The sequence below is a fragment of the Halichoeres trimaculatus genome, unplaced genomic scaffold, assembly GCF_033239565.1.
Source record: "Halichoeres trimaculatus isolate MK-OKI-2021-1 unplaced genomic scaffold, fHalTri1.1 fHalTri1_scaffold_22, whole genome shotgun sequence".
Classification (NCBI taxonomy): Eukaryota; Metazoa; Chordata; class Actinopteri; order Labriformes; family Labridae; genus Halichoeres; species Halichoeres trimaculatus.
In genome coordinates, this window is record NW_027437200.1 from 21,511,122 (window position 1) to 21,525,036 (window position 13,915).

Below are 13,915 nucleotides of genomic sequence, written 5' to 3' on the forward strand. Positions count from 1 at the left end.
TCTCTGAGTGGGAGGCCTGGAGAGTGGCTGTGCCTCCGCCTTTATGTACACACACACACACACACACGCACACACACACACACAAAGACACACCCACACACATGCAGTATCATTCTACATTTCCTTCTCTTTCTTAAATAACAATCTCCCAAAATAACGCCGTACACTTGCTCTCTCTGTCTCTTCTCCTCGTCCCTACACACACACACACACACACACACACACAAACACACACACATACAAAAACATTTCATTCAGATTTAATCTCCTTTAAAAACTCAACCTTTGCTGCTCACTTCAACCTTTCTTATCCTGTGAAAACTGTCTTTAAACTACGTTTCAAAAATCATCAGGGCCTGTGTGCACGACCAGACGTTAGCGAAGAAAACGGACCGGACAACTTTTATATTTTAACATGTTTGAAATAATGAAAGTCTGATTCAAAAAACATAAAGTGTATCAAGTTTGACACTAAAAGGTCCCATATTATGCAAAAATCACTTTATTGAGTCTTTTAGTGAAATTTGTGTCTCTTTGTCTTTCCTCCCAGCCCACAAAATGTGATATTTAATAACAAAACCTGTTCTTAGTAGTGCTTGTGAATGTAAAATCCTGACCTAAAACGAGCTGGGTTTGCTGACGTCAGCGATTCCCTTTTTTGACCAATCAGGAGCAAGTCTGACCTGATTGGTGCACCGGAGCAGCTACTCCTGCTCCAGCAGCCATCACTGCTCTGTTTTTGGCTGTAAACAGCCACATAGTTCCATGCACAAGCTTCCCATCTCTGAAGAAGACAGACTAAGTGTCTAGAGTTCATTTATCAGGAAATGTTCCAGCTACACTCAGTAAAACTGTGCATGTGTGTGCTAGTCACTTCACGGCCGACTGCTTTTCCAACTTTGGACAGTCCAACAGAGGGCTAGCCAATAGACTGGTCCTGAATCCAGGCGCATTACCAACCATCCTCCAACAAACCTGGGACCCTGGAAATGTGAGTATTTTAAATGCTGTGTGCTGTGGAGCAGATGGAAGAGCTTTTCCTCAGTGTCCCCCCTGTCTCTGTGTTAGCTTCAGGATGCTAACTTTAGCTGCAGTTAGCCTGTTGTTTTAGCCTGTAATGTTACGGTAAACGAGCTTCTCTGTTTTCTAAACATTGTGCACTCGGAGCTCGTGGCGCCGCTCTCAGTGACGCTGAAGAGCGTCACTGAGAGCGGCAGTGGCTGCTATCAGCAGTGGCTCATTTACATATGAAGGCCACGCCCACTAAATCAGAGCGTTCTGAACAGAGGGGCTATGAGAGCCTGGAAACAATGCTGCTGTGCTTGATTTATTGGCTTTTTGGACCAAAACATGTTACTACCATTTCATGAAGACATCAATGATCCAGATTAAACTGCAGAAAAGGAGCAGAATATGGGACCTTTAAGAGTGGAAATAATACTATTAATATTTTATCACAGGTCAAAGTATCGCCGTATGTTGCTTTATCAATATTTTTTTACACCTCTAATGTGTAGCTATACAGCAAATTTAGATTTAGCTGACATGTTTTTTCAGTGGACAGATGAGATTAGGGAGGCAATCGAAGTCTTAAACTCTTACTCTGTTCAAGATCACCAAACTTTCTCTTTCTCTTTGTTTACCTGATTGACTCACTGATAACAGCTGTTTGTGTATTCTTATTATAAAATCTCCATTTCTCCTTCTGAAAAATGTTTTTCCTGATCTTCTCTTAGTCACACCGTTACCACTCTCAAGGTTTATCACTGTTTATGAGTGGTGGACAAGCGCAGTTTGAATTTATTGGGTGGGGTTTTCCAGGAGGTCCCCCTTAAAGCTACAGTGAGGAGATTTTTGTTTGTGATATTTTGGTTCCTCTCTTAATAAAGTGGTATCCTATAATGAAAAAAAATCTGATAAAATCTTGCGTCGGACTATCCTTTTTCACTTTTTTTAACATATGTTTAATTGTATCTAAATAAAGATACACTTAAAGCTACCTTAAGGAGATTTTCGTCTGTCAAATAAAGTGGTATCTCATATTTAAAAAAAAAAATCAGATAAAATTTGTGGTCAGATTATCCTTTCTCATTTTTTAATATATGTTTAATTGTATCTCTAAATAAAGACGATTGATGCAATTAAAGCTCCTGTAAGGAGATTTCTGTTAGTGTTAAATTTTGAGCTTCCACAAAAAGTGGTGTCCAAATCAAAAAATTTGCTGTAAATCTTAAGAAAAAAAACTGTATGCAGCTGTTTTTGTTTGCTTTGGTGAGCCAGAAAAAGGAAAATCACCCCACAGGAGCTTTAATTTTGACGCAATCTTCACCTGCAACGCTTTAATGGTGTAGTCGTGCATTAGGCTAATGCTATTATGTTTGATAACAGAATGTTAGGATGTTTGTTTAATGACTGAACATGCACACGGGCCCTGATTTTAACTAAAGAGAGGTTTGAAGGTCTTTTTTCTTCTCTCCTTGGCTGTTTTTCCAACCTGCCACAGCTGCACTGAGACTTCCTAGATCATCTGTTGATTTACCTTAATGTAGCAAAGTTTTAGAAGTAGTAAAATTAAGTACAAAGGAGAATTACAGTTAAACTTAGGTACCAATAAGAGTCGCTGTAACCTGCACTCTCAGACCCAACGAAAGACGGAAACTGGGCCAGAAGTTGAACCAAAACCAAAATTACTCCCTTGTCGCTGCTGCTCCAAACTAAATTACAGAGCACACACAGCTGTTGCCTTCCTCTCCCTTTCTACACCCAGCAGTTGCAGATCAGGAGCAGTTTAGTGACGCTCTGAAAGTAGCGATGACATGGACTACAGTTTGTTATTCCTGAGAGGAAATGAGCATGTTCAATCGCTGCTAACATGACTTCAGGCTGCTCTGATTTTATTTTAGCATTTTTATCCCACAGCTGCTCCACTCGCACTAACCAAGCTCCCAGTTTCCTGCCCCTTCCTGTCTGTCTGTCTGGTGGATCATGTTGACATTTAAGTTTCGATTTCTTCCATCTGACCCTCTTTTCCATCACTCACCTTCGTACAAACTTGGATGTGAACTTGCTGAATATCCCTGTAGCGCCATGTGCCCGCCGGGCCTGGCTGTTGCCGTGCGACAGTGATGGGGATGCGGGCCCGCCAGGGTAGGCGGAGCCCTGCTGGTCCCGGGCGCCCCTCTGCTGGCCTGCGTGGAATGTGCTGCGGATGCCCACCCCCCTGGAGAAATTGGGACGGTCTGACACGGCAGCGCTGCTGATGTTGTGAGCAGATGGGGAGGCGCCGGGTGCCCGCTGACTCGGGGCACTACAGAGGAGGGATGAGGGGAGGGAAAAGGTGATTCAGATGGAGGGGAGGGTGTAGATGAGGCAGGAGAGGTGAGAAAAGATTGAGAAGAGGAGGTGTTAGGGAGAATTCAGAGTGACAAAGATTGGGAAGGCGATGAGGGAAAGAAAGCAGGGAATGAAAAGTAAAAAAGATGGAGAGGAGAGGACAGAAGAATCAAGTTAGACACAACAACAACAACAACAATAACCTCCATCTTTATATTTCAGTCACCATGAGCATCTTTCGCACCAATATCTGCAGAAAACAAACACCACAAACAAAAACGAAAAAGGCATCAACACAGGAAGATAAGATCAGCATCCTTAGAGATAAAGTGGAATAAAAAGAGTAGAAACAAACGGACAATCTACTGCAGAGGGCTGAGGAATACACTCACCGGCCACTTTATCAGGCTCACCAGTCCAACTGCTTGTTAACGCAAATGTCTGATCAGCCAATCACATGGCAGCAACTGCTGATCTACTGGGATTTTAACCCACAACCATCTCTAGGGTTTACAGAGAATGGTCCCAGAAAGAGGAAATATCCAGTGAGCAGCAGTTCTGTGGGACAAAATGCCTTGTTGATGCCAGAGGTCAGAGGAGAATGGACAGACTGGTTGGAGCTGATAGAAAGGCAACAGTAACTCAGAGATTTCTCGATTTCTGCTCCACATTCAGATGGTAGGGTCAGAATTTGGCCTCAACAACATGAAAGCATGGATCCATCCTGCCTTGTATCAACGGTTCAGGCTGCTGCTGCTGGTGTAATGGTGTGGGGGATATTTTCTTGGCTCACTTTGGGCCCCTTAGTACCAACTGAGCATGGTTTAAAGTCCACAGTCTACCTGAGTATTGTTGCTGACCATGTCCATCCCTTTATGAGCACAGTGTACCCATCTTCTGATGGCTACTTCCAGCAGGATAACGCTCCATGTCATAAAGCTGGAATCATCTCAGACTGCTTTCTTCAACATGACAATGAGTTCCCTGTACTCAAATGTCCTCCACAGTCCCCAGATCTCAATCCAATAGAGCACCTTTGGGATGTGGTGGAACGGGAGATTCTCATCATGGATGTTCAGACGGCAAATCTGCAGCAACTGTGTGATGCTATCATGTCAATATGGACCAAACTCTCTGAGGAATGTTTCCAGGACCTTGTTGAATCTATGGATTAAGGTACTAGCAAGGTCTACCTAATAAAGTGGCCAGTGAGTGAGTAAATCTGAATCTAACAGTTTTCCCACTCGCTCAAACAGAGGGTCTGATTGTCTCTGTTGCTATGGGAAACAACATTAACCATCAAGTATTACAGACACAATCTGCAACCTCATGGACTCAACGATACATGGTTCTTCAGGGACCAGTCCTCTGATACAGTTGAGGGTCCACAGAGAGTAACAGAAGCAGTCTGAGTGATGAACAGTTTGAACACATCTTTCTACGTCAATGTGTTCAAGCTTTACATTAGAAAGGACCAAATATGCCAGAACACACTCACACAACACACACACACACACACACACACACACACACGGGTCCTCTATGACTGGAGCTGCAAGGAAACACTGGTTGGGTTGGGCAGTCTACTCAGAGCCAGGGTGATGATAAACTTTAATGATGGAGATTTTTTATTTAGATTTACCGTATTGACCTGAATATAAGACAAGTTTTTTTTCACTGAAGATGATGTGAAAAAAGTGAGACCGTCTTATAATTGGGGTCTAACCATTGACAAATGCTGATAGTTGTTTGAGGTCGCTACAGCAGAGAGCGTCAGCTTTTTGTAAAGCCATGGTTGCAGTGTCCATCGGTCAATCACAGCTGAGACGCAGTGATAGGAGATAAGAAATAGAAAGGCGCGGAGATATGTTTTCTTGGGTTGTTGATGTGGCAGGATGTCCGGACCTTGGGTCATCTTCAAGGCTCTCCCTACCCCTCTTTAATTCAACTGCCAACTTTTTCACAGTTGATAAAGCTGGAGCATCAGCCCCTGATGTAGCTACCAAGTTGTTGCGAACATCCTTGGGCGTTACCCCCTTTTTTCTGCTGATATTTGATAACACCACGGTGCCAAATTTGATCCATATTCACAAAATGTCTCTGGTTCTACTCTTCGAAGTCCTGAAACACGACATCAGCGTCAGTTAATGTGAAAAGAAACCATGCAGTAAGTGTCAGGAAATGTTGAATTTTATGCACGCCAAGTTTCATCACGATAGCATAACTTCTTCCCAGTCAGCCTACGAACTTTACTGCCCTCCCTTTCATAAAAAAGACGGTTTCTTTGAACAAAGTAAATTTTGGTAATCAGAGTCTTTTTCTGAAGATTGGTCTTGAAAAGAGGGGGTGGTCTTATATTTGGGTCAATACGGTTTCTATAAAAGGACCATGTTCAGTAACTAACATAAACATCACCATTTGATGTGTTGTACCAGAGCTAGCTTAAAGCTAGTTTACATCTGCAGTCCCTTGGCAGAAAATAGTGACATCAATTGGGACTGACGACATGTTTTTTTACAACAAACTGTTGTAGTTTCTCGAGAATTCATAAATATTTGCATGGTCACTGTGACCATTGAAATAAATGGTCAAGCTTTGAAATGAAGCTTAATGAATTTCCTCCATTTGTACTTGTTTTTGCATGTGATCGTCTGCACCTTGACTAGATATAAATGTTTAGCAGCCAAAGACTTTCCTCACCCTGTGTAGAAAAGTCTTTCAAAGTAATGATAACTTTAGCTACTCAGGAAGTTAACCAGGTAACTAGGGGCAGCTGGTTACATCAGGAAAGGAAGGGACTTGAGGACACAGTCTGTTTTCTAAGCTAAGTCTTCATCCTAACCCAGGGGACAGGCTACGTGTTGGAGCAGTACCTTCTCTCCAGCGTTCCCAACCAGGTTCTGAACAGCCCGAGCTCAGTGCTGATGGACGCATGTAACAGAACGAGACTTCAACACAGAGCAGACAAAAGCACAAACAGCCAGAGGGCCACCTTGACATTTGCTCTGTTGGAATTTTAGCCTGACATTTGTGGAGTTTTGTTTTTTTTTTTTCCAGCAGACAACTGTCATGAAAAGGGTAAGAGTCTCCGTCAGAGCAAATGGAATATCAGTTCAGGCTTAGAGGGCAACGGAGGCAGCTCGAGATCAGATTATCTGTCTGATCAAATGACAAACCGGGGGGAAAACTAACTCACTGAAACAATAGAAAATGTGCAGCCTGTTAGACATGAACCATGAACCCTGTTTAATCCATTTAAAGTCACTGCGCAGTTCACACCTCAGAATGTATTTACAAGGATTTTACCAGAGCAACTTTTTAACTAAAGAGGACAAACAGATTGTTTTTTATGTTCTGAACAGAGATGCACCAATCCAACTGTTGAATTCCTGATATTGGTACCTGGGCTTTTGTTATCGACTAACACTGATCCGATACCAGAGTTAGATAATAACCTCAATGCCCTACTGTGGGAAAAGTTTGGTAATGTTTTGAGTAAAAGACAAAAATGAGGACGTATTAAATAAGTAAGGTTAATATTTATCAAAACCAGGGATCTGTAACCTTGACTTTCAAAGGTCGTTTTTCCTCAGCTCACTTGGATTAAAGTTATTTAAAGTTAAACTGGAGCTACAAAATCAACTTTATCTTCACGATAACAAATTCAGTGTATAACATTCTATACATAGTTAAAATCTAGTGCATATTTATCTGAACAAGAAGTTTTTAGAATTTATGAAATTGTACATCTGCCTTAGGCAAAAAGCTAAGCTTTACTTTTAATCAATATCTGCAAAAATTTCAAAAGATGTTGAAATTTAAAAAAAAAAGGCAAAAATTTAGACAAATTTGCAAAAATTTCAAAAGATGTTGAATTTCCCAAAATTTGCAAAAATTGCAACCCCCCCCCAGAAATTTAAAATTAAACATTTCTGAAAGTTAATAAATAAGCAAAATTTGCAAAAATATGACATTTGAAAAAAATGCAAAAATATGACATTTGAAAAAAATGCAAAAAATGAAATAAAAAAATGCAAAAATTAAAACAAATTAGCAGAAATTTCAAAATTTGAAAAACGTGCAAAAATTACAAAAAAATTGAATCAAAAACTTCTGAAACTTAAAAGAGATTGCAAAAGTTGCAAACGTTTTAAAAATTTGCGTAACCTGCAAAAATTGTACACAATTTTAAATTCTCAATATTTTCAAAAACTTAAGACATTTTTGAAAGAATAACTGAATTTGATAACATATATTGATAATACTACTCAACTCATTTTTTTTTTAAATCATCCACACAGAATTGAATTTAGGATTTTCTTTCAGATTTTTTTTTTTGTAGATTTAGTTATCTTAAAACTTGAGGTTAGCCACCGGTGCATGGGAAGTTGGTGGGCTGTTGATATTGGAGGTTTGATTGACAGATGTGATGAATATTTAGTTTAACAAAATGTTTATGCATGAATTTATGTAGTGTCAATGTCTTCAATCGTCAATACCCTGTAAGAAAAATAAAAATTCTTTATTTCTATAATATTATTCAAAGTTATAAGGAGCAAGGGTTTAAATTTTGAACAGTATTTTGGTTAAAACAAAGCTTCAGAGCTTACAGAAATGACTTTTCAGCTGTAAAACTGTATTTCCTGGAGACTGAATCATATTTTAGCTGTAGTGTCAAGACTGATCCTCTTCCACTGATACCTGATCCAGCTTTGAGGGGCTGGGTCGGGTCGGGCCAATACCTGATACCAGGAACAAATCAGTGCATCTCTAGTTTCAAAGAGCATAAATCAACCCTTGAGAAAAAGTGAACTTTAAAAACTGAAGTTCAACTCAACGCCACTGAGGAGAATTTATTGACGATTAATTTTCAGGAAGCTCACACTGAACTGAACACCGTGACGTCATGCTCAGGTGAAGTTTCTCTGCTACAGAGACCTCTGCATGTGGAAATCACTTCCCCACTCCTTGACAAACGTGTTGACTTTGAACAACTCTTCTCATTCTTGCTCCTGAGAAACAAAACAAGCAACAACCTCCTCTCAGGTCCGTCTGAGCTGGAGCAGCTTTGACAAACCTGCTCATCTGGTTCTGGAGCTCCGTCTGCTCAGTGACGCTCCGCTGAGTAACGTAAGCTCGGAGATTGACTGATTGGGCAAAGACAGGAGATGTCAACGTCTCCACACTAAGTTTAGATTTTACAGCTTTCTGAGCTGGTTCCACAACCCACTTCAGGGCTGTTGCTAAGGAACTGGGGAGTCTTTAATAACTGGTCTTCTCACTGTGATGGTGTTACAGTGACGAGTGATACAGGTAGATCTTTAAATCACAGACGTTTTTATCACTTGCACTGTTTGTCTCATCTTGTTTTATAATTGGCAAACTTTTTACCAAGCTGTCTACTTTTAACTTATCTTAATTCATACTTTTATTTTGGAGCTGCCCTCTTTGTTTCTTTTAGCCTAAGCCCTGTTGTCACTTTGTCCTGTCTTGTGTGCGTCACGATCTGAATCTAAATCAAACACTTAGTAAGTAATTTATTAAAAAGCTAAACTGATGTTACTTCTAAGGTCATAACTGCTATCTTTACTTCCTGGTTCTGAAGTTTCCTGAGTAAATAAAAAGGGAAACGCTTTAGGATTTATTTAGTGTGGACTACTTTGATTACTGTGCAGTTAAATGTAGGGTACCAAGTTAGGTACTTTTATGGGTACCAACTGAATTCTGTCATTTTTTTGCTCTCTTATTTTGCCTTTCTTGTTTTTAGCTTTTCTCTATCTTAATATTCTTACCTTCTTAAGTCCACCCTCTTTATTTATTTGTATTTATTCATTTATTCGATTTTAATTTTACATTATTGTAAATACCTTCTTCTAATCCTGATTTTACCTAACTTGTGATCTTTTCACTTATACTCTTTAGGCCTTTGTTTTATCTTTAGCTCATATTTTTGCTTAACTATCGTTATTCTGTTCAAATTTATTTTTCAATTTTATATTCATATTTGATGTCCTGATTTTGTTATTAACTGCCTTTTATTACCCTTTCCATTGCCTTTTCCTTCTTTCTCCTTCTGAGTTTTATGTTTTTATCTTTTATTTCAGTCCTTGTGGTCTTATTTTATGTTGTATGGTTTTTGTATTGTCTGGGATAAAGTTATTATTATAAAAGTACCAGGTACCGATTCACGTAAAAATCTGAAACGATATGATACCGATGCCTGGTACCTGGCAATTGGTACCAGTACTCAACAGTTCTAATTTTCAGTACTTTTTTGTGTGTATGTGGTAAAAAATATCAGTTAGTTTAATAATTAAATATAAAAAAAGTTCAACTTAACATATTCATTCTTCAATATATGACCTTGCAATGCTGTGTTCATGTCCAGCATGGAAAACTGCCTACTCTCCCACTCCCTCACAATCACAAGGATGTATTTAGGTGGTACCTTTTGGTTTTATGTGAATCAGTACCTGGTACTTATGACAGAATTCTGTCAGTACCTATAAAAGTACCTAATTCAGTACACATCCCTGTACCTAAACGTATCCTTGTGACTGTGAGGGAGTGGAAGAGTAGGCGATTTTCCATGCTGTACATGAACACATCATTACAAGCTTCCATACTGAAGAATGAATATGTTACATTTAAAAGAACTTACATTTTATTATTAAAAAAATGACATTTTTTACCACATAAACACAAAAAAGGACAGAAAATTGGTACCGATGTACCAATACTGATTGCCAGGTACAGGGAATGGGTACCGAATCATTACAAATGTGAAAGCCACGTCACAACTCTGGACTTTTCTTCCAGGTGAAGTTCCCAGGAGATTCAGATTTCTAATAATTAAAACACTTTTTGACCTGGAGTGGAGAAACATTGTTTTTAGACCAAAATGAAATCAAACTCTGGGAACAGATGGGACACAGGATCTGTTGAACATGCTACCTTTGCTTAAATATAAGATGAAGATTGAAGGAAAGAGTGGCGCTCTTCCTCAATCCTTCAGCAGTGGAGGAATTCTTCATTAGATTTGTAGAAGAGATGATCTGTGTTGACGTGCTGGAAGAGGCCGAGGGAGCAGGAAACTGTGTGTGTGTGTGTGAGAGACAGAGTGTGTGTGAGAGACTTGCCTGGGCCGTGGTGCGTGGAGGTCAGAGGGGCATGGATGATTGGAGGAGGACAGGGACTTGTGGTGATGACGGGGGCGCGAGGAAGAGGATGAGGAGAGAACGGCGGCGGCCGAGGCAGTGGAGGCACGGGAGCCGGGAGTGTTTAGGCTGGTGGGAGGGGTGGGAGGGGGTGGAACAGGTGGAGTTTCCCGCCCAATGAACACACACACACACACACACACCCAGCCAGGCACGAGTCATACAACCAGACATACGCACATTCACACACATTGGGCGGGGTTTGTGTGTGGGTGGGTGGAGAGGTGAGGTGGAGCATGGTTAGAAGCAGCACTTTTCAAACACGGTCAGGGGATGGGAGGAGGAAAGAGGGGGAGGAGAGCAGAGAGAGAGAGAGGACAGGAAGACACAGAACAAAGACGTGGACAAAGACGAGACATCGGTCCCATCAGGGGTTCAACCAAGGCCTTTGTTTCTTCACACATTTCTGTTGGTCAGGAAGGCCGAACACACACTAACGACAGGAGATTTTTAATTCAACATATTTATTTCTCCATGTATGAACGTGTAACGCTGTGTTCAAGTCTAGATTGGAAAATCGCCGACTCTTCCTCTACCTAACCGTTTGATTTTACGTGTACGAAATTCAGTCGGTACCTTTAAAAGTACCTGATTCTGAACCCATTCCTACACGCAGCTTCAGGAATCAGACTATGAGCTTAGTCAGATCCGGATCAGACTATTGAAATGCATGTAAATAGCTTAGTCAGACCGAAATCGAACCAAGCATTGCTCAATTGAGTTCAGCCCAACAAAGAAACAAACTTCATGGTACATACCAACATAAAAACATAAAGAGCAGAGCAACAGCTTCATCCAGCTTTGCCGTTGTTAGACTGTTGCTTCTTCTTCAGACGAAGTGAAACTAGTTTGATACACACACTGCTTTACTTATCAAAAAGGACGCCACAAACTGAAACAGAAGTCTGATTCTCTTTTCTATACCCATATCCGCTGTGACTTTACGATCAAGCTTTGACCTTAGTCGGACTACTGCGTGCATTCACTTTGACGACCACAAACCTCCAGAGTTGACAAGAAGAAAAGGGTTAAAATTAACTTAGTTTGACGGGCAAAAACTATTTTTTTTTTGATTAACACAAGCTCAGAAATGATGAATCCTTTTATTTTTATTTAAACAGAATTTTTTTTCAAGCAAATAAAGTTTCACTGATTTGTCTCAAAGTGTGACTATAACTTATGTTTCATGTAAACATCATTAGGGTCGGGGAAAAAAAGATTTATTGTGGTATTTGGATTTTTTTTTATGATTTTTAATTGTGATGTTTTTTCAGAAATGGATTTTTTTCAAATTTAAGTCCCTCACTTTAGTTTTTGTTTATAAGTTGGGTTGGGAAGAGTTGGGATGTGAGATCCCCTGGATAAATCCTAAAAAGTGACTCACATGTGATGTTTAAATTTTGGGGGAAAATACAATGAAAAAGCAATTGGTTTCGGATCGGTAACAGCAAAACATATTGTGAAAAAATCAGATTGGAAGTCAAAAAATCTGTATTGAGACATCGTTAGTCTTGAGACATCATCATCACTCAACTTTTTCACAAGGTCTGGTGTGAAACAAGCGGACTATAAATTGCAAAAATCCGAAATATTCAAGAATCACAAGTTAAATTAAATTTGCACCCCCAAAAATTGTAAAAGAAGTGTCTTTAAACATATTTTTATTCTTTGGCCCGATCTTATTCCCTTTTATTTGCTTTTAGTATGTTTTCTTTTATGTGTCTGCTTTTCATATCTGTTTTTATCAGTTTATTTTTATCTACCTGTACAGCACTTTGTTTACAGCTCTGGTTGTTTTTAAAAGTGCTTCGTAAATAAAGTTGGTACGGTATAGTCATTATTGGTTGTCTTAAAAGGTTGCATCATTCCTCTACAAGCAAAAACACCTTAATTTTAAAGCTTATATTTCCTTTTTCAAAGATCAAGAAGCTGTATAAGAAACCTGAGAGACTGGCTTTAGCAAATGTTTAAATTGGAAACAAAAACTTTGTTAAACTGTTCGACTATCAAAGAGTAATTATCGAAGGAGCAACAGTTGAATAACTTTTCGAATAATGTTACTAACGTCCCTCAAATGTTAACTTTATTTTCAGGTGGTTCAGAAAGAATATCTGAGAAACCACTCCACGGGAAACTACTCTCCTTCAGCCACTTTAACTCAGCGGGGTCGCTCTGGGCTGCAAAGCTCTTCACAGCACTGACAGCGCTAACTTGACTTTATCCAAACACAGAAACAAACACAGTGAGAGACAGGGGAGAGTGGTACAAGACTGGACACACACACACACACAGAGGCAGAGAGAAAAGGCTGAAGAAAGAGAAACGAGGAAGAGAGATCGACATTTAGAGGTCAACCAGACAGCTGCCAATGACACAGAAAACACAGAAAACAGACACGGCCACAAACACGCTTCTTTCTCTCTTTCTTTCTTTCTCTTTCCACAGGGATTAGTGGAGCTAGTGATGGAAAAACAACTGCATTCACTGGGCAACAGTGTGTGGCAAGAGTCTGAGCATGTGCATGTTTAAGCTTCTGTGTGTGTGTGTGTGTATATGTCGGAGAGTTTGTAAGTGTATGCGTAAGCCTCTTAGGAGGCAAAAACGGGGAGCGTATAGTGCCACAAAGAGTTAATATTCCATCACAAGTTGGACTAATCTCCTTTGAGAGGAAAGAAAGAGGAGGGAGATTAATATCAAGGAACAGAAAGTGAAAAGGTAGCTGGAGAAAACGAGAGAAAGGAAGGAGGAAAGTTGGAGGAGTTGGGGGTGGGAGTCACAAATTTTAAAGCCTGAACTTTAAGCATTAATGATCAAATCAAACCACTGCAGGTGATAACCGCTACGTTAGCACAGCCTACATGGCTATTAGACCCACAGCATTAAAACAAAACAAAAAAACAGCGCCGTCTCAAATGATCACATTGTCCTCCTGTGCTTTTACCTGATATACATCGACCAAAGCAAAGATTTCCACTTTTTCCACCAACATAAAGCCAATCAAGCCGTTTTAGAGCGCTGCAAACGGAGCACAGAGCTGAGAACAAGGGGATCCTTTGAGAGCGATCCATGAATAAGTACTTAAGCTGTAATGACAATGAACACTGCATCACACTGGGCGTTATGTTGGATGACTATGGAGGAGAAGCAGACAAAGCTCATGGCAGGTTAAGCATGGCGTTGTGTGTATGGGTGTGTGAGTGTGTGTGAGGTTTGCGATGCATCCAGGGCTTGACGTTAACTTTTTTGCTCATGCCACTGTGGCTCGTGGTTTCCCAGAGTTAAAAGCCACAGTTTTGTTGCTTAATTAATTACTTTTAATATAATTAAAGCTGACGATGACGTGCTAAAATTTACTTGAACTAAAT

General features: G+C 40.1%; 1 protein-coding gene across 7 annotated transcripts in view; it reads right to left on the minus strand.

Annotated features, from left to right (window-relative positions):
- mark2b (MAP/microtubule affinity-regulating kinase 2b) overlaps window positions 1-13,915 on the minus strand; it is a 70,626-nt gene that overhangs the window by 11,718 nt on the left and 44,993 nt on the right. For 5 of the 7 annotated variants that reach the window (XM_074662052.1, XM_074662053.1, XM_074662055.1 and 2 more), the window contains exons 16-17: window positions 10,473-10,619; window positions 3,041-3,307 (exon numbers count right to left, since the gene is read on the minus strand). In XM_074662052.1, coding sequence (XP_074518153.1) covers window positions 3,041-3,307; window positions 10,473-10,619 — 414 coding nt within the window. The remainder of the gene's footprint in view (window positions 1-3,040; window positions 3,308-10,472; window positions 10,620-13,915) is intronic. The other 2 variants (XM_074662057.1, XM_074662056.1) reach the window with 1 other exon arrangement.